The sequence below is a fragment of the Amblyomma americanum genome, chromosome 4 (genome assembly GCF_052857255.1).
Source record: "Amblyomma americanum isolate KBUSLIRL-KWMA chromosome 4, ASM5285725v1, whole genome shotgun sequence".
Classification (NCBI taxonomy): Eukaryota; Metazoa; Arthropoda; class Arachnida; order Ixodida; family Ixodidae; genus Amblyomma; species Amblyomma americanum.
Window position 1 is genome coordinate 174932785 of NC_135500.1, and position 25598 is coordinate 174958382.

General features: G+C 47.0%; 1 protein-coding gene across 14 annotated transcripts in view; it reads left to right on the forward strand.

The window, feature by feature from the left end:
* The window catches only part of ATP8A (ATPase phospholipid transporting 8A1), a 108727-nt gene that overhangs the window by 28667 nt on the left and 54462 nt on the right, over positions 1-25598 (forward strand). For 5 of the 14 annotated variants that reach the window (XM_077662324.1, XM_077662311.1, XM_077662318.1 and 2 more), the window contains exon 2: positions 2657-2753. The exons of 2 other annotated variants lie outside the window; for them this stretch is intronic. Coding sequence is in view for 11 of the 12 variants with exons in the window: in XM_077662311.1 (XP_077518437.1) it covers positions 2657-2753 (97 nt within the window). In the remaining variant the exon portion in view is untranslated. Of the gene's footprint in view, positions 1-2656; positions 2754-21606; positions 22075-23837; positions 23899-25598 lie in introns of those variants that run through there. 7 more of the 14 variants (XM_077662323.1, XM_077662313.1, XM_077662315.1 and 4 more) reach the window with 4 other exon arrangements.

Here is a 25598-nt window from a genome sequence, read left to right on the forward strand (position 1 = left end):
AGAAGGAACAAGGAACCGGAGACCAATAGAGAGGGTATTCGAAAGGATAAAAAAGTGAAATTATATTTGCATCTGCTTGCATTACGGAACGGGAATATACAGAATTAGTGGGAGATTCGAAAGGGGAAGTCACGGATCAAAAGCTTCGACGGTGTTACAGGCTTTTCTGGCTTCGTGCTTTTTATATCAAATCAGCAGGTGTCATTGTTAGGAACCACCTGATTCACATTCTCTGGCCTGTGCCGACTAGTCCAGTTTCTGTTAAGTCAGCTTGTAATGTACAGCAGGATCCCCTTTACTCGACTGCGAGACAAGAGCCATGACGTCATCGCCGGCAACGAGCATGAACACGAAGCAGTATTGCTTGGGGCCATCCGCGCTGCGACGAATTTATTGCGTGCTTGTTTGACTGAACTTGTTTGCGGCATGAAACAAAGCTACCGTGGGTCAACGTGAGTTACGTGCTTTGCGCGCTCCCGGGAGTTTGAGCCGACCGGCAGGCAGCCGGGTGCTACGCCAGCGGGGCAAAGGGGAGGGAGAGTGGCGTGGTGTGACACTCCTTCCCGGTAAGACCACAGGGGTGCGTCTTCCTGTAGGCTCGGAATGAACGAACGTTGCGGTGCAGCACCGGAAGCTAAGAGGGAACTGTAGCAACCGGTTGTCCAAACAGGGGAAACCGAACACCAAGCGTCATCACTGCATGAACATTGCGGCGGTGCCCTGCAACTCAGCTTCGGAAGCGGCACTCGTCGGAGTAGACGTGGCAACTGCAAAGTCTCGACCTCAAAATTTCGACCTCACTGAATGACGACCTCACTCAACCTCAAACTCACGCTTGATATTGAGGTCTGATTTGCTGCCCTCACTCACAAAATTTCTAGCCGTCGCCGACCTCACCTCACGACGTGAGGTTGAGGTCATTTTGAGGTTGAGGTCGACCTCATGAGGTTGTCCACCTCTGTTTGTTGCTCGTTAAATCTGACTTTCTTTTTTATGAATGTTGAGGTCTGTCTGGCAGCAAAAGCGCATTTACTGCCGAAGAAATTGCATTAAAACATTTTCTCGGGACTTGGTTAGAACTCACGACGCGTACGCCGTATGAGACTCCGTGATCATCGTTTTAGAGTGAACGGCGTTGTAGCCTAGGCTCCGAGATCCGTATAAAAACCGTGCCGACGCATCGCAGTTTACTTGCTAAACCGGCCGGCGATGGCGACACCTGCACTTCAGTGTTAGGCATTTTCTAGTCTATGAAAGCTCAGTATTCAGTGAAAGCAGCACCTTTGTCGTTTGAATGCAGTGATTTATTCATGACAGCCAACTACAATTTGCTCTGAGTGTCGTTATAGACACCTCGTATTTTTCAACGCCTTTATTTCAAGGACACTGCGTACCTCGGCCGCAAGCTCCACCGCGCCTTTGTTTTTCGGGGCCGCGTCTTCGGGCGCGAAAGCGTGGCACGCCCTCGGAGGCCTTGAACCCTTCCGAGCCGGAAAGGTGAAGGGCGCCCTCCTCCGACGTTGTGTGCCCGGGCGAAGCCGCGGGCACTGACAACTGCGACTCTGGCTCGGGGCTTCGAGCCCGCCTCGCGGCACAAAAGGGCAGCAACAGCAGCTGCAGTGCAAATCTTTGCGAGCGATCTTGAACGTCGCGAAGAGGAGGCTACAGAGGAAGGGCGTTGCCACTGCAAGTGTTCGCTCCCTCGTCCCGCGCACTTACTAATTCATTGCGCTGTTGGCCGCTTTCTTTGCCCGGGGCGGGAGCCGTCGCGCCGCTACACCCAGACGTCGAGACACGGCTGATCGCACACGCACTCGATGTCGTGCCCCTCCGCGACTTCCTCCTTCCTGCCGAAGACGCGCCCTTTTGCGCGCCTCGCGAGTGACGAGACACGTCCGACGTGCAGTGCCTGCGTGTATCCCCTTCCTCCTGGGGTAACACATGTCGGTAACGCGCGCTCGCATGTCCTGCTGTTCTGCTTTGAGACGGCGGTGAAGGTCGTTACGTCCTGGAGTGCCTGCACGCTCGGCGTATTTGCTCTACTTTTACCTTTATGGGAGTACTAGCTGTGCTTAAAAGATTCGAACTTCCTTCATTACATACAGAGTCGATCACACTTGTCTGGAGCGCTTGAGTGGCGTGCTGTGGAGCAAATTAAATTAACTCTTATCGCAGCTGCTTTGCTGGGGATAAGGCGCTGGTGCCTGCGCTGTTCACATGTCTATTAGGCTGCTCTCCAGAGCAATTATTATCAGCGAAAATCAATACCTACTTCAGAATTTCGCTTTATTTCCACCAGGCGGCACCGCTCTAGCGCTCTAGACAAGTGTGATTGACTCTGTACTTCATCAGAGGGACTCGGTACGGCATACCGTTTCAAGAAGAGCTCATTGTGCTCTTCTTGAGCATGTCAGTGGGTATTCGTGTGAACGAAAAAAAAATTTGGTTTATTTCGAAAACGTACGTGTAGCGCACTGTAACTTAATTTACTACATAGCTATACGCTCCGTCGTCACGACTGTTCATTCACCTAAAATAAAAATAGAAATGTAAATCTTGCTTTAATTTTGTGATAGCGAAGTAGCGAACTGGTCTGTTGTGCGTCGTTCACTGTATATTGTCATATATTCATGCACGTGTACTCCGCATCGTCCAGCGTGGCGCGTTCCGGCCGAAGTTCTACGGTGCGGCGGATCGCGAGCCCCTGTGCGAAAGCCGCAATGATCACCTGCATTACGATTCCTCCACGGCAGGTGAGTGATATGCCCCAGCAAGGTGGAGGGGTGGGGGGGGGGGCAACTTTGAAGGTTCCTCCTCTGACTTTATCAGTGCAGTTCGCTGGGCGGCCAGGTGACCGATGATTGCAATTGCATTCTCCAAATCACCAACTGCTAAGCTAGTTAGTGGAGTTCGCCTTATTGTTTTCATTGCCTGTGTCATTCTTTACTTCCAAAAAGGACGACGTCGAGGAAAAGGTTGCGAAGTGTTTACACTCTGCTGCGTAGCCTGCTAAAGTCAGGCTGTCGCTGTCATGGTACCCGTCTTTTGCCGATGGCTGAGATTCACAGAGAAGACCTACAGACTTTGTGGCAACCAGAACTACCACAATAACCATTACGGGCGCACTTTCACGTGTCTAGTGCTGGTCACGTAGTGACACGTGACCTCACGTGGTGGTCTACGCTGTCACATGACCGGGTGTTGACTGTCTGCGCTCTGAATCCGCCGGGGAGTTCATAGCAGCTTTCGCTGTAAAAGGCCTCAAATACGGCTTGAAGTCATTTTCAGTCTAGGCACCACAAGTTTGAATCGAGGGGTGGGGAAATTTTTAAATTTAACCCTCTCAGCAATAGACGCGTCTTCAGCCGCCAGACAAACACACACATACCAGAGAGAGCCAAAAAATATCTATTTTTACTAAGAATTAGAACTGGGTTAAACTGTCCTCATTGTCACTTGAAAAGCTAGCAGCATACTAATCACACGCACAACATGTACGCATTTCTTATTGTGTAAATTGTTTGTGTATATTACCTCTCCCCCTATCCTCTCTTCCTGTCCCCTCACTTCCATTTCTCCATTCTGCCTGCTATCCTTTATTTCCGCTGCCCCAGCTCAGGTGCTTCAGTATCGATGGCAGATGCCGGGGCTAGCAAAAATTTTTTCCTTCCTTTTTATTATTATTTTAATAAAAGCTACTTACTACTACTTCTAGCAACATATACCATGAGCCGTTACCCTTGACGTCAGGGTTATGAGCATAACTTATAGGATAGAACAAGGGGACTGAAATGATACACGCTAATCAGGTTACTCGAATCGATAGTTCCTTGCTTATGCTCTTAGCGTTCGGCGGTTTGGCACTTTACAGACGAGTCGTTCGGTCGTTTTGTTCCTCACCGCAGCATGAACGAAACGTGACTGACGTGCTAGGGTGCAGCCCTCTATTACTCGGTTCTCACCACAGCGTGCTCACTACAGTGGAAGAAGAGCTGCTGTGCACTAGTAGAAGCCATATGCTGCCACCCGACTTCGAGCTTTCTCATCCCAGCGGATAGCCACGCTGGCTGCAGCCGTACGCGACACCTTCTTTCCCGCCCCGCTTGCAGTGAGCACTCAGGCAGATCTTCCAGACGCACCTGTATACCTCAGTGTCACCACCCTCGGTTTAAAGGAATAAACATAAGGTGCACCCCAGCCTTGGCACTACGAATGTGATTACCTTCAAGCACACCGACACGCCCTTACTGGGTGGGATCAGCGGAAGACAATTTTCAAAGAGGTGCCAATCATCCGATGTGTTCGCGCCCCGCCCTCTCCTTGCACGCGAGAGCAGCACGTACGGGCGGGGCAGTATAACCACTGTATTGTGTAGATAGGGTTGACTTTTCGGTCTAAGCCCAAGAAAAGCGATAAAACTACGCCGGTTCTGATTTCAGATATTCGTTTCAACCGATTAAAGGTCGAGTATTCCACAGCTTGCTCTCTGTTGAGTCAAACACAGTCAAAGGAGGAAATAACGAAGTATGGCAGCCAGAGGCGTGGCCAGACGGTGCTATGCTATTGTATTAAATACGGCATGTGTGCATTTTCAGGCACCGCATAACTACATTACACGCCTCTGCAGACCGCAATGTTCCACTTCTCGCGAAACGTCGTCTGCTATATCGTAGTGTTCACTGGCGTCACCCGTTTACCCCCTATAAAAAATGTCTATAGACAGTCTACAGACGTCTTATAGACTCTATCGCCTTCCTATAGATATTTATTTTTGTATATTCATAGTCTATAGACTGTCTATAGACAAAAGTCTACTCAAAGTGTATAGCCATAAATCTGTAGATTGTCTATAGACTGTCTATAGGCTTTGTATTGACTATAGACTGTTCTTTAGGGTTTGTCTATAGAGAGTCTATAGACTTTATAGACAGACGTCTATGGACAGTCTATAGACAATCCAAAGAAATTTTTTTAAGGGACGGCAGCTGCTTGGTTCCCATGTATAAAGGTTCCCATGCATTAAGGTCACAAAAGGTGTCGTGTTCTGCCTACCGCTGTAACCCAACGGCAGTTCCATCCCTGCAGTCAGCTTGCAGACCACACGATGACCGGCCCTCCGCTCAACCAAGCTAGGGTGGCAACTCTCACCCACCGCAAAACACAACGAGATCATGACAATGTAATTGTTAGAAGTAAACTTCAGTTGGCGTTCTTTTTTCTGGTGGTTTCAGCGTTGAACTTCCGCTGCTTTTTTAAATGGCGCGAAATAATTTCTTTATACAAGCACAACAGCATGCACGACCGTTTGTACGTTCATTACTGCGCCAAATCGACTGCTCATGCTCGCAATATACCAGAGATATAATCCAAGCGACTTCTGGCTGCACAGAAATACCGTATTAAGTTAAAATATTCGCGAAAAAAAAAACTAAATATCGTTCTGAAATAAGCACCGAAAAGCCTGTTCTGCAAATACAGAGGTAAGGTGGTGGGTGACGGCAGAAGCCCCGCCCTATCTCCCTGGAAAAACTCGCTCGTTCACCCAATTCCGTTTTTCCGCTCATACTATAGTAAGCTATGGTGAAACGCATTAATCCAAACCGCATCAGAGAGTTTTAGCATAGCGCGTACCGTCTACCGTCACCGCTTACCGCAGCCTACAGGCGATAATGCGCATGCGCGAATGGTGCCGACGGGGAAACCGGGTGCAGGAACCGGAAGCTATCTTGTGCCATTGGCGGCTGGCAGCCGCGGTAAGCGGTGATGGTAGAATTAAGGTGGACACTTTGCTAAAATTCTTTGTTTGGTCACGCTCGGTGTTGTATTAATGACGTTTTCTCCATCTCTCTCCCGGCCTTTGCGCTTTCGCCGGCTAAGGCCTCCGCACTTGCATAAATGAAAAGAAAAAGCACAAAAAGAAAGGAAGTAAAAATGAAAGTTACGCTATATGGATTTGTTCAGATAAGAGCGGTGACCGAGGTTCAATGACTATTCCTTGCAATCTATACATGTGATGGGCAAATGTATCGACACAAAGGAATGGTATGCTTAGTTTTGCAAGAAACGGTGTAGTTTTCCTGGAAAAAAAAATTGTTTATCACACTAGGTGGAAAACGTTCTTTTTGCGATTGCACAAAATCTCATGTTTGAATCCCTCCAGTAATAAATTTTTTTTTGGAACCTGAATATTTCTTCAGTAAATGCATGCAACTTTTCTGTCGGAAGCACTGAAAAACACTGACTCCTATTATTTCGCGACAATAATAATTCACATTGATGAATAAGCAATGTGTTCCAGCAAGGACAGTTTGAGGAAAATTATAGATCAAGAAGAAGTAAGAACTAGAGGCTGAATTTTTTTTTCAGCATAATCTATCCCTTTTACTATTGTCAGACAGAATTTGTGCTTCTAGACCCCTCAGAAATTTTCTAGTTCGGCGTTGAAATTATCTGGAACTCGAAAAGTTTGGAAAAAGAAGGCGAACATTTACAGAGGTTGTGGGGTTTGACATGGGGAGATAAGCACTTTCTCCCCACTCAATCGCGGCTGACACGGTTCAAAGCCGCCCGGACCCCACCCCGTGATCGCGTACGCTACCGAGCGCTCACCGACCACGGCGGGCCTTGCTCTGGGGGAACAAAGGAACGACACATTGGCTGACACAAACAGGCATTTATTGCTACAGAAACAATAACGCCAGCTAGCAACAAGGTACGCTAATGAATCAAGGACGTCCGACTCACCAGCAAGGTTCCGAGCGAATGTTCGCCCGCGCTAGGGCAAGGGATATAAACTCCGCAGGCCGGACGGGACGAGTACGGGAGCCTGTCTCCCCGTCGCTTCTTCGCCCCGCCGGCGAAGAGCGGAGCCGCGAGCGACGCGTCCGATCGCGGCGATTATCCCGGCCGAAGAGACCCCATCTCCCGCGGGCAGGCTTCAGCAGTCTCCCGCGCAGCGACGCTGGCGCCCTCTCTTGCCAGTTAATGTAACTGACAAGGGAATCCGCTCAGCCTCGAGGGGAGACCGCCGCTGCACGGTGCCTCGCGGGAAAGCAAACTCAGGGGGCTGCAGGGCAGGTCCCCACAAGGTTTAAAAAAACAACTTCGCCGATTTCCTTTAAAAATTTTCCTGAAATACCTTTAGTACCTGGCAATTCTTGGTCAAAGAAAAGTGTCGTATTATATTGCTTTAAAATGTAAAACTAAAAGCCTAATGCAGACCGTATTTTGTTCACTTACCATTACTGGATATTGTCCGTTAAAAATAGTAACGGTCATGAATTGGACTTCGAACTGAGTGAATATGGTTGTGTTTTAGTTAGCACAACGGGAATAACCCAGAAATATCTTGAAAGCATGTATTTTTGCTCGTAAGCTTTTCTTAATTACTCAAAACAAGAAAAAGTTTGTTCCTTCACATCGCTTCTATACGTCTGGCAAATGGGATTCAGAATTTTGGCGTACTTCAGAAGTGTTTCGTGGCAGCTTTACCTGGGATAAGATTTGTAACACGCTTAGCTCAAACTTTCACAGCGTTTAGATCAAGCATAGCTCCTTTAATTAAACTGAAACGAAAGGTACTCGAAATGGTATAGTTGTGCTTTGTGCTTCAAGTACTATAAAATGCGCCCCCCAAAATGAGAAGATTCTGTGCTAATGTCGGCGAGCTAGGGCCGCCTGCACCTTCGGTACGGGCAGGTGTTGCCGAAATGACGTCACTTCGGCCGCAAAAAAATTTTCAATTTTGTCGTGGGCGAGAAAACCGAACGGCAACTTGGGAGTCGAATGAAATGGCTAAGTAGCTGACAAGTCTTTATTCCAGCAGGATTTATGCATGAAGGAAGGCAGAGCTATAAGTACAAAATATTGTTTTGCATTTTTCCTTCGTCCAGTACTAAAAAGGTGGGGTTTCCAGATACAGTCGAAGCGTACCGTTGGCAAAAAAAAAAAGACGCTATCGTTTTTCAGACGCGTTTTCACCTCAGAATGCTGGACGCGTCGTTTTGCCATTATTTCAGGCGAAATGTCTGAAGAGCCGGCGCGTGCATGCCTGGCTCCGCCGAACGGTACGCCATGCATTAACAACGTGTCCATTTGTATGCCAAGGCAACTTTCGCCAATGAAAAGGCTCCCACTTACTGTAAGAGCAAATATTAGTTTCATTAACTCACACGTACATAAGGAACATCAAATAAAAGAGTCGGTATTTCCTTCCACAGGGCACAGCAGAAGTGCGTGCAACGGTTATGGTTGGCTAGTCAACAAATGCTACACACCTTGACCTCGATTGGAGATAAGGAAATAGAAAGAGTATGTGGGTTCGTAGGCATTCTCAGAGGAAAGCTAAATGATATTAGCGTTCAGGACCCTCGGCACAGTCAGCTTAGTGACATTTAGGACAGCATGGAAGAGTGGAAAAGGGCAGAGAAAGGACAAGATAACCACATGCATCGAATGTAAAGAAGTTGAATCCCATTTAGGCAAGGCTTAATTAGGCGGCCTAGACCACTGTTTTGGAGTGGAATCAGTTCTGTGCTGACTTAAGGTCTTGTGCGGGGCCACTCCTTTGTGGGGATAGTACACATGAAAGGTTTCCCTTGATTTGGTAATGCAGTTTAGGGAAACAAAGTCATGCGCCTGAAAAGCTTTTTTGTGTTGAGACGTTCGCGAAACGATAACTTCCTTGCAGGATGCATTTTTTCGGCAGACTTTGGCATGTAGGACCATCATAGCCCTAAAACGCTATGTACGCAAGAGATGAGAGCGTTGCTGGGCTAATGCTCGCTACCAATGTCCTGTCTGGTACTGTGTTAAGAAACTTAGAGTAATAAAATGAACCTGCTCAGGCTTGTTACTCAGCTTAAATTAACCGGGCCGTTAAAAGAGCCTTTCACATCAAGGTTCTGATAGTAACATTCGAAAAAATAGCTCGTCCCAAACGCATAAATGAACAATTTCTATGGGGACTCAGCGGTCGTATAAAATTCACTAAAAGAAAATAAATAAAAAATATAACTAAGCAGTATTCACAACAGCTAAATAATAAAACAACATTAGAATATTCAAGTTAAGAAGGACCGAATATTGTTCTTGTAGGGTTGTACGGTTGTATTACGCTGTAGCATTGCAGCTTTGCACAGCAGCACAGCGTAGCAATACAATTCTTGTACGAGTTGTATGCGCTGCATGATATATCTTCGGCGTGTGAACCGTAGTACACGACTACTGGCACGTTACAGAATTCAACCAAGTTCTATTAGATCATTTTACCTGAATTCAGTTTGATACATGCGCACGAAAATCATTGCACAGAATTCCGAATACAGACAAATAGAAGTACCGTGGACGAAACCGTTAGAGGCGTACGCATCTTCAAAGTGCCCGCTACATTCCAGCTAGGTACCTTAACCTATATTTTATTAAGGATGCATTGTACAGGATCTTGAAACTTGCTTGATGGGACGATTACTAAACACAGCGCCCAGCATGTATGCAGGACGTCGAAATAGCTCGAAAACCGACTCGAACTAAGATGTAGGCACATATGACTTAGACGCTCCTGCTACTTGCGTCGCTTCGATCCGTCTTCGCGCAGCCTCAGCGTCTTAGATCCATGAACCAATTTGCCCGATAAGTTTTACTGAAACTTAATATGTCTCTCGGGCAGAGGTGGGCATTTGAACCTTAAATATCTGGACCTCACCTCAACCTCAAAAAGAATTTGTCGACCTCACTCAACCTCAACCTCATCGGTTGAGGTTGAGGTCTCCTTAGGCGCCCTCACCTCACTTTTCCTGAGGCCACTGCTGACCTCACTCAACTCACCTCACCCTCAAATCGTGAGGTTGATGTCAGCTGCTCGACCTCAGAAAACAAACGAAAAACAAAAGAAAAGTGAGTAAGAAGTTTTTCAGTTAAAAAAAATTCTGAGAATCCTGTGAGACAGGAAAGCCAAAATGATTGTATTATTTAATAAGGTGTGTACAGACACTATTGATGTGCACGCAATAGGAGAAGTTTATAATCTGGCATGAACCCTCGGAGAGTATATAGCCTACGGGCAGGGGTGTCCCATACGCGGATACCACCAGTATGTCGATGAGTACTTTATATGTGTCAGTACTTGGCAACCTGCTTCGTGTATACTTGTTCATATTGGAAGCCTCTCGATCATTCACGCACGAACCGGCAATTGACAAACAAAAACCTTCTACACCATCTACCAGAAATTGGGAAGAGGGGGGAGGTATTCACGATACTCTTTTCAGGCTTGAGAATAGTTACCGAATATAAAGAAACTGGTCGTCGATGTACTTTCCAATGCGACGGTTATGCAGACACATATCAGAATATTTCTATTCTCTAGCTCTATCCGGCATAGCGAGAATGCTCTGTTCAGTCCTCTGTATGTTGCCGTCGAAAACACTTAACAAGCTGCGACTGTAGTACACCAACAGAGGCTCGTTGTATTTGTCTGTGTAGAAGCGAGCGGTTTCTTTTATTACAGGGGCTGTGAAGGGGGCTCTAATAAAGTTGCGGCATGCCTGGGATATTGAAGCACGCCGATTCATGAATAGTGTCCAGCAAGGATTTTTTAAATGCGCTTTGTAGAAGTTGAGTTACCTGTAGTAAAAATTTGAATTTAAGCGTCTTCGCGCCTTTCCCTCTCGTCACTTTTTGCACGCTGGAAGGTAGGCGCTCCTTCGCCGAGCCCCCTATGGGAGCGGAGCTTCCTGACCAGTGGGAGCTAAGCGGCTTATTGGCCGCGGCCACGGTAGCTGCCTGACGTATGAAAGAATCTAACCAATGGCCACCTCTCACCTTGTCTACGCAGATGCCGGGGACGGAGAAAGGTGCGAGCATGAAAAATTCGTGATTGTGGGTCGTATGCTGCGTGCAGAAGAGTATTATTTGGCTCTGCTTTTCATGGCAACACAGTGCAGTGATTAAGTGAGTTAATGTGCTCTCCTCGGAAAGCGTTTCAGAGCCTCTTTAATGCGAAAGCATTAGATGGCTCACTTTCAATGTCATATGCGCAAAAATGTGTTCGCAAGAAACAGTGCCATGCGACGTCACGAGCCGACGGTCACGTGACGAAGATGGTGACGTAACGTAGTTAATTAATGCTAATTAATATAATTAGGTAACGCTAAGACTAATAAGTATAATAGGTGATGGCATCGTGTGAGTTGACGTGATACCTGGCCACGTGACAGCCATCAAACCTAGTCACGTGACGACGCTGTAGTATGACATCACACTCACGTGAGAACGATGTAATTTCTCGTCATACCAGGCCCCCATCCACTCCCATTTCAAGATACATATGGATCCCACATTACTACACATGCGCGCATGACGCATTACAAAGACTGCCCACAACCCGGTACACGTTAATGACATTCGGGATTTCCAGCAGGTAAACGCGCCATGTCTCATGTAGGACATACTGAAAAGATAATGCAACGACACATGCCTTTGACTCTCGAGATGATGGCGATGATGATAATGCTAACAGTGTATCCTTATGAGCCCGGGGAAGTCTGATATACCGCTACTGAATTAAAAGTTGCCAGAATATTGATTAAATATTGTACATTACCCAGCAACCAAAGGCAATTATTGTGCGGGAATATAGGAATACCTGCAGCTAATAATTAAGGATGATGATGTTCCTGGGAGGTCAAGATCCTCCCCTTTTGCGCCACTTCCCTCCAGGTGGCGATGGTAATGGTTTCGAAATCCTGGGAAATCTCCGATGACTCGGTGAACCCGCGGCATTTTGAAAGAAAGGGCTAGGTTATGTCTTCGAACACTGTGCCAACTATTGAAATCACACGGGTCAAAACATCTGGCCTAGAGTGGGTAGCGTGAATCGCTCTCTCTGCCAAGAGCACCATGGCTCTCCGCTCAAATTTCCCGCAGCGAAATCTTTTTCCGAGACCCCCACCCCACCAACCACCTCTAAGAACCGCCTAAGTACTCACACGCCTCAACAGAATTCTGGGTACCACTTCGTCAACCAGTCTGAGACAAGCTGCTTTAAGTAAATCACTTGTTTTCTTTCAAAACTGAGCTAATGATACGCCAGCATCCTCGACTTTTTTTACACACGAGCACCGCGCGAGCATTCAGTGGAGCCGTTTAAGATGAACGATGGGTCTCTGCAAAATAGTTAAAGGAAAGATAACGTTTAGTGCCTGGTCGTCTGCAAGGCAGGTCGCCAACCTAACTGATCCCATACGAGAAAAGAAAAAAGAGAATGATTAGAAACATACGAACAAAAATCGCACACTAAAAACAGAAACGATCAACAGTGTGCCCCAATAAACGCCATATTAGAAGATTTGAAACAGCGACTCAGCAGCACAGCGCGAGCATGTAATCAGTTGCATTCACACATCTTCATTAAGAAAAGGAAGATGAATCAGCTACCACATCACCATACATTCAGTATAGTTTTGCATTTTTTTCGCCGCTGCAACACCGCTATGCTGGGACGTTCACTTCGTGCTGCGGTGTTCAGGCATAATAAGTGAATTTCTGAGGAGGAACAAGGAACCGGAGACCAAAAGAGAGGGTATTCGGAAGGATAAAAAAGTGAAATTACATTTGCATCTGCTTGCATTACGGAACGGGAATATACAGAATTGGTGTGAGATTCGAAAGGGGAAGTCACCGATCAAAAGCTTCGACGGTGTTATACAGGTTTTTCTGGCTTAGGGCTTTTTTTAATGAAATCAGCAGGTGTCCTTGTTAGGAACCACCTGAATTACAATCTCTCGCCTGTGCCGACTACTCCAGTCCTGTTAAGTCAGCGTGTAATGTAATGTAATGTAATGTAATGTAATGTAATGTACAACAGGATCCTCTTTATTTGACTGCAAGGCAAGAGCCGTGACGTCAGCGCCGGCAAAGAGCATGAACACGAAGCAGTCTTGCTTGTCGCCATCCGCGCTGCGACGAATTTATTGTGTGCTTGTTGGACTGAGCTTACCCGTTTGCGGCATGAAACAAAGATACCGTGGGTCAACGTGAGTTACGTGCTTTGCGCGTTCCCGGGAGTTTGAGCCGCCCGGCAGGCAGCCAGGTGCTACGCCAGCGGGGCAATGTGGAGGGAGAGTGGGTGCTGTGACAGTAACACTCCTTCCGGGAAGACCAGAGGGGTGCGTCTTCCTGTAGGCTCGGACTGAACGGACATTGCGGCGCAGCATCGGAAGCTAAGAGGGAACTGTGGCAACCGGTTGTCCAAACAGGGGAAACCGAAAACCAAGCGTCATCACTGCATGAACATTGCGGCGGTAGCCTGCAACTCAGCTTCGGAAGCGCCACTCGTCGGAGTAGACGTGGCAACTGCAGTCTCGACATCAAAATTTCGACCTCACTGAATGACGACCTCACTCAACCTCAAACTCACGCGTGAGGTTGAGGTCTGATTTGCTAACCTCACTCACAAAATTTCGAGCCGTCGCCGACCTCACCTCAACGTCACCTCACGACGTGAGGTTGAGGTCGACCTCATGAGGTCGAAACCTCATGAGGTTGCCCACCTCTGCTCTCGGTCTCATGTCATTCGGGAAGAGAAGCCGTGCTTCCAAACGTGTTCTAATTTAGAAAAAAAAAGAAAGCGAAAACGCTGCAAGTACGCTGCTAAAAAAAACGAACTTATACGTATCAGCCACATTCGTTGAAAGGGGTCCATGATGTCTGTTTTATATTTTCTACTGCTCGCGTGAACGCGCACAGCAGACTCATAAGTAAATGCAAAAGCGCCGACATTGTAATGCTGATGCTGATCGCTAGGAGGACCACGCGGTAATAAGCAAAAGACTGAAGCAAAGGCGAAATGAGGGCCTTTTCAATACCGTCTAAGCGACATGGGCGCCGGCCAAAGTAAACACGGCAGAAGAAGACACTGCCGGCTTTCCTTCGAGAAGTGACGTATCGATCGAAGAAGGAAAGCAATTTTGATCTTCACGGACCGAGCTGGAAACGAAGGACATGTTGTACCTCTGTGGAGGTTATGAAGTCGTCCTGTTAAATCGAATCGCCACAGGAACGGAGGAATCTAAATTATATATTAAAGGTGATATCCACTCCACCACTGTATCCAAGTTAGCAGATAAAAAGTCAAACTTACGCGGAAGAAAAAAAGGCGAAATGAAAATTGTGGACTCGGGGAACGCAGATGAATAGTTCATAGTTTCATCAGCGTCAAAAAATACCATGTCCGCTAAAGCAGCGCACTGTAGCCCATGACGTTAGCGACATGTTCGGTTCTGGCTAAAATATGCAAGTACCTGTAAAGCCCTGTCGGCACTAGAGAGTAGGTCGCGAAGGGTGGGAAGGGGAGTCGGGGGAGAGGGGGGAGAGGGGAACATACGGCGATAGATGACTACTCCGGGATTGAATAGAGCCTCATTTTTCAAAACTCATCTGCCCCGTCCTATATGGGCATGTAACCATGTATTTCATAAACTTTAGTCTCATCTTGTTCCAGGTTATTATAGTGCCAGGGTTGCTTTGCGCGACTGCTGCAATGTTTACGGACCAAAGTGGTCTCAGGGGCAGCCATAAGAGTGGTGCACAGTGATGCAGGAAGCATTCGATATTGAGAAAAGAATGTTGACAATAGAGCCTCCGTTCAAGGAATGTTTAATAACGAGCGCATCGCTATCTTCGGGGTTTAAAAAATAATAAAGAAAACTTCGGGGGACGCAACTCAGCCGAGGGACCTGGTTCCGACACGTGCCGATAGAGGCCCATCGTTGAACTGACGTTGGCGACGAACACGTGTTGAGGCCTGGATATGCCTTTGCGGCTTCATTTTTTTCGGTTTCTCTACCTACCGTACCACGCTTACCATAAATTTCGGTATAGAGTCCGTGCGTTATACATGTTTAAAAGTTAAAATCTTGGGCTTCGATGACTTTCTATAGCTGTGGACTACACAGCATTTCCTTCTTCAGTATTTCGAAATAAGACTTGAAACGCCCAACGCGGTCCTATCTACCGGCTGCGGGCTAACATAGGTTGCAGACTGTTAAAATAAAAATCTAGTAAAAAAAAGCTATTTCAGCCAAAGTTGAACCATGTGGATTATACACCGGATGCGGACTGTGTACCGGAATTACGGTACTTTTGAGGAGGGCTGCTCATGTCACGACAAATCGGCCCCTCCGAGTGCAGCCTATTTACTACTACATTTTCAGTTTCAGTTAAGAATTAGCAACAATAAAAAATAGGATTCCAAATGTAAAACGATGCTTCAGTGGTGGCGAACACCAGAAACCAAACGAGCCATGTGCTTTTACTAACCTTCGAGCTGTCACTGTTTGGCGCCAGATGGCGATGATAGAGAAGGAAGGAGGCGTGTAGTTGAAACGATAAAGACGCAAAATTTCAAACGCGAACAAATATGATTGTTACACGGGGGTAAGGAGATGCCTTCTAGCAAGTGTCAGTTGCGGGCGGTGAGTGAAACATGATTTAATATGATTTTGAATGTTGTCCGAGGAACCATTGCACACTTCCACCAACATATTGAGTGAGGTCTAGGTGCACTTGCCCCAATAATCGTGACGTCAGTGAAGCCGGTGGTTGTTCCCAGGAACAACCAGAGCTTGCTGGTGTCGCCGACGTCATCAGTATTGTAGTAGTCCAGGTTGGCCGGTCGACCGTGAGGTCATGCAAGATCCACTTCTGCGCTGCGCCGACCGGCACCGAAATAGCCGTTGCAAAATCGTTTGTTCTGAATTACTAACGCTGCGCACTGCTGCTTTGAGCTCATTTTCATGAATACTTGGTCCGTGGGCCTCATCAAAGGAAAAAAAAAAGAAACAGACACATCAAAATGTTGTGTCTGTACCACTTTAAACGGGAGAAGCAATGGTTTAGGTATACCTTGCACTGGGGGAGTGGAATGGGAGCTTGTAAATGGGAAGGGGAAATGAGGGCTGGTGTGATGAGTGCGAAGGAAGCGCGGACTGCACTTGTGGCGAGGTCAAAAGCCCATCATGCAGGCATGGCGCTTAAGAAACGGACATTGCGTTTAAGGATCTGCAGCCAGCATGTGATGCCTTGTCAGTGTTTAGATTCTTATAAATGTGACTCGCATTGGTGCTCCTGCCCAAGGAGTTCTGGTTTTCTGGGGGCGTGCAGTCATAGCTGAATATTACTAGTTGCCACACCTGGGCGTCAACTTGTCGACGTGTTTCCGGACTGGCTCCGATTTAGGGTTCGGAAACAGCATCAGCACTTCTGATCCTCCCACAGTGGCACAGTATTATAATACGATAACGTAGGAGCCCCATGTCCTCGCGCCCATCGGTGGTGCCCCACTGCCACCTGCCATCTGGCAGGTGACCCTGGTGGTACGTGGAAAAGCCAGTTGCGACCTGCAACCTGTCACGATTGGCAGATGGCAAAGGGGCAAGAGTGAAATCCTTCTCTCCGCTTGCATGAGAGAGGAGCGTGAGACCGGGAGGTGGCTGGCAGGGGAACCCAGAGGGCGGCTACCGTGGGAGGAGGAGGTTCTGACGCGGGTGGAAGAATCCGCTACCCGGGAGTGATTGGCGCGCTCATAGTGAGGTTCTTATGCTGTCGCATTGTCACAGCTGATGGGAAGTAAGTGTCCTCCAAGAATTTTCGCATTCGCAAATCACCGATCAAAGGTATAGCCGAACGCATGTTAAGTCAAAATACTCGTGTAATCTTAACAGGCCATGAGAGATACGTTAGATCGCTATTAGATCACAAGGAAGCTGCAGGGCTAATTTAACTGCAGAACAAATCACTAATGAATGTAATCTTCATTTCTAAAGCGTAAAGAGGAAAGACAGCGTTTCGGCCCCATGCCCCATTATTCGAAATATGTGGTAGTGGGAGTTCTCCGTTTCCTTTGTCTGCTTCGTAGCTCATAAGCGTGCAACACGTTCTGTCCCTGTTCTCCGCGCAGAACCTTCTTCATTCATGCTTTGTTTGTTAAATCGTGCAAGCGCCTACAGATGGAGGCACGTGCCGCGTATGTGATGCCATTCGATCGTTTCACTACCAGGAAAAGAACACGAGGTCCAAAGTGGCCTTCTCCTGTTTCTTTCTTTACACGCCCTAACAATACCGAGCGCGTGGCCAAGCTGGTGTTCCCACTGATGGCGAGGAATTTCGTGCACTGATCGAAGCCGGAGCTAACGGCGTCTGGGAACACTGGCAAATATGCTAAGAAAGCGACCTCTACTGAGCAGATTTCTCACCATCTGTCTATTAGGTCCCTACTTCTCACTTCCCTAACAACCCAGTTCTCACAACCCAGCTTCCCAGCCCAGCCTCCCTTTCTACATAAACAGCTAATTCGTTACGTACTCCGCATCACGAGTTTTTCGCAGTGCACTGGAAGCTGCTAGCGCAAGGCGACGGCTTCCGCGGGCGCGATGCGCGCTTGTGGGCCCCGCGCACAGGCCTGAAAGTCGTTTTCTCGTGCTCGTACAGGTTCCACTGCACTGCGAGTAACTATATAATTTGTACATGGCGTCACGGACGCCATCTTTGAGCGCAGCGCCTAGCCTTCACAATGGTTCTAGCAACACTGGCTTTCACAGTGCACGCCGGTGCAGGTGGCGATAAGCGGATTGGTGGTGAAACTTTATTACCAGCGGATACAGAGGAGCGACCCGAAGCCGCCCCCCGCTTAAACGGCGGCCGCTATCCCTTTGGCAGCGGCGGCGTCTTCAGCCAGCTGGAGGAACTTGATCTGTGTCCTCGGGTCGGGGCTTAGCGTTAGAGCCTCCCAGTGATCAGAGTAGGTAGTGGGGAGTGACTCCCGGGTAGGGACTGCGGGCAGTTCCAGATCATATGATTTAGATCGGCTTTGGAATCACAATTTTCGCATTTGTGTGAGCAAAGTCTTGGATCGAATAGAAGCTATACACAATTTGGGATTTGGATAGGCGTTCGTTTAAAGTTTACGCCAGGCTTCGGCCTGTCGTTTGGAGAGCGTTTTATCTGCTGGGGGAAATCTGAGTCTTGCAAGCCTGTAGTGCCACAGGATTTCTCTGTACGAAAACAACCTCTCCTTGCCAGGGTGAATAGGGCGGGCGGGCTGCACGACCCAGCTCGGCGGTACAGTTCTAGAGCTAGGTTATGGCATTACCAGCAAGGGAGGCATGAGCTAGATGGCGTCCAGGTTAGGCGAATGTGCCGTGTAGGCTGAAAATTTTGCAGAATTCGTGCTGCTTGTGGGGAGGTTCTTCCCAGCGGGTAGTTACGTATCGCCAATTGTGAGTCTCTGCCGAGGACCCCGATAGGCTAAAAGTAATGGCTGTTTCTTCTGCAACATATGTGTGCTGAGTGCGTATATATACTGCCGCTAGTTATGAGTGTACCATGTTCTGTGGTAACCACGGCTACCATATTGTCAGCCGAGGAATCTGCTGCATCTACATATACAACAGAGGTATCATTAAGAAAACGTTCGCCCAAAGATTTGGCTCTCTCTGCACGACGCCCAAAGTGGAAATCTGGGTGCATGTTCCGAGGTATTGGTGGGATGACCAGAAGCTATCGTGTATGATTGGGAAGATCAGTTGTTGGTCCGCCATTTCGTTCGCATGTTACGCCTCACTGTGTGGATGGGTAGCCCAACTGCTTTTTTGACGGATTTTCTGATTATGGCCTCCACTTTCTCTTTTTCAACTGACTTGAGATGCAGGTAAGGGCATATATGCAAGGTATACGTGGCTGATCACAAAGACTTGTACTAAGCGGAGGGTATTGCTTTCCCTCAGGCCTGAGTGGATTAAGTGGATTAAAAAAAACGCGCAGGTTTTCGCCGCGTTTCTAGTCGCAGAAATGGCGGCCGCTACGTGCAGTCCAAAATAGGCCCATGTGAGTGTCGAGGCTCTGCCCTGGCCATTGAAACGCGCGACTGGTTGTGGCGTGGGGCCGACTTTCCCCCTTGAACTATTTATGAGTAGGCAAAAATGCCACGTGACGCAACTGCTGAGTATTCCTAAGTTTCTTTTCCTCCGTGGATGACGGCATTGTCGAAAGCGCCAAGTGTTTGACGTCATCGTCGTCCGTTCCCCGACCCATGTCTATTCGCTGACGAAAGCGAGTGGGACATATGCCTCCATTTTGTGAGGCAAACAACAACAACAACATATGTCTCCTCGTCGGGCGCAATCTCGGTATATGGTCGCGAGATCCTCCACCGGAGCGATTGGCACTAGCGTCAGTCTTGCGCCGCAGTAGGGATCACGTGATGCCCACCGCCGCTCGTCAGCGGTCCCTCTCCGGCCATGTTCGCGACGGGCTACAAACTTTTGACAAAGATTGCACCAGAAAGCTTCCACTTTCACTTCACAGTGGCATGGGCCGACCATGGCTTTGACTGCTAGCTGTTTTCCTCGTCAGGACAACAGTAATTTATTTTACGCGCCAAATAAACCGAGGGGTGCGCTACGAAAAGAGAATGATTGCTAGGAGTACTAGTGGAGGGAGGGGTCGAGCTTCGGGGGAGGGCCCCCTCGGGCACCCCCTTGGATAAGTGCCCGACTCCCATCATTAATTACCTATTGAATAGGTTTGTCTTCGGCCAGGGACACCTGGACGCACAGTGGGCATATTGAGACCGGGAGGTTTTTGCCACGGTTTGAAAGGGACTATATATGTAGTGAAGACAACTCCATCAAATGTTTGTTCTCAGTAAAAATTTATTCTCTGCTGCCTCCTCCTGAGTGTCTTACCCTTTGTCCGGCAGCAAAATACGCATTTATAGACAAAAAATATGAATTAAAAAATTTCTCCACCGCTGGATTCAAACTCCAGGAACGGGAGGAGAAGCATTTGAGCCCTCCTCCGCTCTCGGGTGGCTCGGGCGGTTCGCCTTGTGGCGTTCGTACGCTGGCAGCTGGCTGGTGGAGCAAATGGGTATACACGGGTGTCCCACAACACATATGTGAAAAGTACATGTGAAGCCTAACCCGTGTCTTCTGCAATTTAGACTCGTAAGAAAAGCACGGGACTACAACTGATTACAATTAAGGGAGTAGTTGCTTGACCCGGTGCCAAATTTTTACGAGTACAATTTGGATGGTATCACCCCGGGGGCCGTGTACAACAACAATGCATATGCCACGCACAAATCAAGCCACAAAACAGTTGCGAACTAGAAGAGGTACAACATACATGCTGAGAATACATCCACAGAGCACTAGTCGGAGCCAGTGCAGTGCTTGCTTGTTAAGCAAAATTATTTCATTCAATTACGAACCTGTGATGACACAAACGAGAAATACAAATAAGCGGATCATGTAGTCAATAGCTCTCATTACACTCTGCCATATCTTTGTTGCGAAATTGTGCAAACGTGTATATATATATATATATATATATATATATATATATATATATATATATATATATATATATATATATATATATATATATATATATATATATATATATATATATATATATATATATATATATATATATATATATATATATATATATATATATATATATATATATATATATATATATATATACGTGCTTTTTGCGTGCTACGCTTGTGCGGCATGCTTGTCGTCGAGGTAATATATACATTTGAAAAAACGTTCTGTCGGCTGTAACACGATCTAGATAACATAAGGCATTTCGACAACGGTGGCCTGGTCGTTCGCCAGTGATTCATTACTTACCTTTGTCAACCACTGGTCGACATGGCAGTTGGCCAGCCGTGACCTAACGTTGGCCCGCACTTATTTGGCTGAGCAAATTGGCTGCGGACTAAAGACCAGCGATAGTCTCGAGTCATACCAATTTCTTTTGGGACTGATTTCGGCTGTCTGGAGCTCTTTAGCGTGCACCGAAGTATCAGTACTACAAGAGCGTTTTCGCATTCACACCCATTGAAATGCGGCCACCGTAGCCGTGATCGAATCCGACCTCGCGCTCAGTCGTAGAGAGCCAATTGCGGCTGTTGCAAATTTGCGCCAGGGTAATTACTGCACAGTGCAAGGGAAACAGCTTAGAAATAAAGGAGCTGGGTGGTCTGTGCAGTTATAGCGCCCAGCCGCAAATATTATTCTCATGAATTAAGTTTAGTATTGAACTATAAATTATTTACTTGGAATATTAGTAGCTCCTTCTTGAATTGTTTGCACATAAAATCCACTTTTATTTCTTCAATAATAAAAAAGTGGCCCAGAAACTGAAAGAAAAGTGTAGAAGAACTTTTTGGCAGGCTTGTAGGTTCATTAAGGATCACGTACGCGTTTAACTTGGCACTAATTCGCGCCAAGTTAACCGTGAAAGAAAAGTGTTTGTCGAAGTACTGCTTTATCTTGCAGATGTTTTGTGCACATTTACTCCTTTCTGTTTCGTTTCGCATAGTGCTAGACAAGTCTTGTCCGAAATCGCGATTTCCGCGCACGTCCTGCTCATCTCATGCGTGCTCCGCACAGTTCGACTTTGCCGCAGCGCTCACGAAGCAACGCTGTCGCCATGACAACCAGCAAGAGCCTACAAGGCGGCGCTCGTGCAGTTTTTCCTACTCTCAACGCAGGCGCTGCGGGCTAAACGATAAAAAAAAAAAGGCATATTCTCGAACGCAGGCGCTCCGCTTAGCCTGTTGCCGGCAGTGCGTTCTCCTCCTAGTGTTTTGGGTTTTGTTTTTAGCCGACGCGGAGAGCCGGCGGAGGTTATCGTGCTCCCGCGTTTCCCGCAAGCGCCAGGCGGCGGCTTTCTGGCAGTGCCTAACAGAGGCCAAGTCGGACGCGATCCAGAAACAAGCAGAATACGGGCAGTGCTCGAAACGGAACGACAATCCACGACCACTCGTGCGACGAGGAGCAGCAACCGCGATCGAAGATGGTTGTCGCTGCTTCGATGTCGCGCTACGCCGACGTGCAGCAGCGAATCCAGATGCGCGTCGGATTTCCTTGAAAGCAGCCGTCACTCGGGCGTCTCTTGTGAACGGCTCAAAGGGCCCAGCGCTCACAGTGAGCGGCGAGTGATTGGGCTTGCGCGATCCGGCAATGCGTCCAGCTTACGACGACTTGGGCCGCGCACAAGGTAGGCGGCGGTTTTGTTAAACGTAACCTCTCGTCAGTTCTTTTGCTTTCTTCGCTTCATGCAGCTCGACGTTTCTATTGGCTGCACCTCCACAGGGGCAAGCTTCAACACCCTAAAAATACGCTGAACGTTGCAAAACGGGAGCAGTTTCCTGTGAATCTGCAGAGCAGCTGTTAACTCCCTTGCGGTTTAGGATTTGATTGATACACTGTCGACTGTCTCTCACGGTTAGCCCGTGAATTGTTTGATGTTTCTGTTAAATCTTGTCGAAAGAACCTGATTAAATTGAAACTTTCTTACTGCGCGTATTTGTCGGAGAGTTCAGTTTCATCGTCATGCTAATTACTGAACGCAGCACGATCGATTTTTCGTTTCCAGTCTCATGCCATACGGCTCTAACAAAAAGCCCTTCATTTTAGGACGGCTAACAGCATGCATGTTTTTATACTATTCAAGTTGTATGCACACCCCCTTCATGCAAAGTTTTAGGCGTGCGATAAGTTGCCTTCCGAACGTCCGTGTCGTATCTCTGGCCAGCATATGCCTGACTCCACTGCACTTGCTGTACTGCAAGGAATTGATGCTGCCTCCGATGAAGAAAAATAAAAAATATATAATAGTTTATATGACACAGAGAAGCCATATGGTTTCCCTCGCCTAGGGTGGCTTGTTGAGATGAACGTAACTAAGAATGCTGCCGTGAAGCTCCAGTCATCTTTTCTTGCGAAGCGCTTTCGGCCCACGGAGGAGCCAGCTTCTCAAAACAAACGTTTTGCTTTAAAAGAGGTGTAGTGCATCGAGGACTGCCTTTTGCGAAACCTTTGTTTTCAAAAGCGCTGCCTTTTGCTTAGAGTAGCTGTCCATAAAGTTCAGTGTATCTGGCTAGAGCTGAGCTGCGGTCTGCATGATTTTCTGCATGGTTCGCTCGTCGAGTGCAGTGGCGAAAGGTTGTGCTCACTTGGTCACAAAATTATCACCTTTTGTTTGAAGCGATGGGTGGGATGGCAATGTGCAACCTCATTTATTTACAAGGAAGCAAAGCTAGAAAAGTTTTGTGTTCCTGTGACTCTTGTTCAAACAGTATCGAATACAATCATATTCAGCTTTAGTACCTAAGTGTAATGCAGTCTTGCTTATTTTCTGCGCAACAAGTTAACATTACATTTTGCACATGTGTGATTAAAGTATAGGCTGTGAATGTATACGTATATGTCACATTAAGTTCTGGAAATTAATGATATTTGTTTGTATTTCATACTGGACGAGACTTTTTTTTTTTAGTTAAGACTTATGAAAAATACATGAGCATTGTGCACCATCAAGTTACATGGGGTGCTGTGTCATTTCTCTCCTCTTGTTCTCCCCATGTGGCAAGAAAAAGATGTTATGTTCCTTCGCCGATCTGGTCTGCTATCCGTATCGAGCCTGACAGATATATGTGCGGATGCCTTTTATAAGCGTATCCAAGCTAGTGAGATGATAAGCAGGACAGTGATAAGTTTTGGAGAGTTTACCTTGGACTTATCGGAAAGCCTCTTCATCTCGCATAGGGCTCTCAGCTTGTTTGCCCATTTCTTGCTGCGGAAGACGCAGTTGCATGCCGTGTACTTGTGCCCATGTGTCTGATGAACTCTGGAACCAGTGAATGGGCTGTGCTTGCTGCAAGCTGTCACAATGACATAGCTCATTCCACTTAATTCTTTGACTGACCAGTCTTTTCTTTGTCTCTCCCGGTGTTTGTCCGTGTGTGTAAAAAATATAAGCCATTCATCATGCAAGCCCCCGAGCATGTTCCGATGCTAGGCTTTGCCTCCAGTTCTGCTGGTAAGACAGCGCTCTCCTATGCTGTGGGCTGCTGTTGTTGGTGTCCTGTCTGGCTGCTTGTTGCTTCTTTGTATGCATGTTGCTTTTGTTTGCTGGCTTTTATACACTGCACTTGTCTGTCATGTGTAAACCGTTTCCAGCATTCGCTATTTGAAGCTCTGGCATATGAAAGCATATTATTGCACTCGAGCATGCTGCAATCGGTCGCACTCACCAAATTCATTTTTGTAGCTGCATAAACCACATGTTATTAGAATAATCTCACTTATACCGCAGCACATTGTCGCAATCCAGTTGCCTTTCTAATGATTACATTGTCCCTCTGTTTTCATTTTCGTGTTCTTGTAGACTGTTCTGCTGTGCATTGTGGAAGGATAAGTTGAATGATCACTGCGAGTTCATTCCAGTAGGGCTTTCAGTTAAACGTTTCTCTTGTTCTTTGCTTCTTCTCTCCTTGTGTGCTGAATGACTGCGGCAGATGTTCTTTGTGCTTTTGTGCCATATCTCCCCTTTTGCTGTTATCTGCATTCGCTACTCTTGGTGTTATGCTCTACTTCCTTGTTGTGCTCGGGAATGTGTTGCAGTTAGGCTGCCTTGTGCACTGCTAGTATTTTTGTAGGAAATCCCCGCACTTTGCTAAGAGCAGCAGAGTAATTGCCTATGTGGGTAGGGATACATTCCTTTTTAAGGTGCTGCATTTGCAGACATATATATTCTTTGTTAAAGAATGTAGTTCTCAGGTATTTCAGGAAATTCTGTCCTTGAGTTTTTGCAATAAATATAAAAGTGGCAGCAGAAAGGTTCCATGTCTGGCAGTTGCCTTAAAGAAATGCTAATAGAGTGACCTTCAGTCAAAACGCTTGAGATCTCATTTTGACTCAAGGATAGGGTGTGGCCTGTTTTAACGTTGGGTGCGTTGGACGCATTGCTGAATTTTACATGCTTTTGCTGACGACATAAGTTGTAGATTTGATAGCTGTTTTGAATGAATGGCAAACGTTAGACCATTACATTTGTGGTGGCCTATAATACTTTGGCTGTTAAGCACAGTTTCTGGTAATAACTTGTTTCAATGGGAATTAAAGCTGTTGTTTTAGTATGTGATATAATTTTAGGCTATATAACATTGCCATTTTTGAAAAACTCTGACACATGCTTTGATACTGACTGATGCTGTGAACATTTTAATTGTGATGCCGGTTATTTGCACCTAAAGCAATTCCATAATATTAATTGTCACGGTCCCTTTGAAAAGAGTGACAGTTTCCTTGTTAGCACTCACGGATTTTAGCAGTGCCTTCTCTGTGGGGTGCATGAAACAGTATAGCTCATGACACACTGCTTAATGTTCATGAATATACCAAAAAATGCCAGGGAATGAGTACTGTCACAGTAGCATCAGACAGTGACTGTCGCTGTGTGGGAATGAGCGCTAGAAGTGGAGACTTCCTGACTGATGTAAAAAGATAGCCTTTAACTGCAATGAGCAACGCAGCTGTTGTGCAGTAGGAAACAGGCTCGCCCTCTGTTCTTCAGAAATTTGACAGGTTGATGGCTGCATGACCTAGACATATCTGCTCAGGTTCTTGTGTATGCCTATTTGCCTTAAACCATGTGCCTGCTCATTGAGACCTCAAGCTCTCTGAGTGCACCCTGTTTAAAGGGAATGTGCTTGCGTCCACTGTCGGCAGTGAGATTTA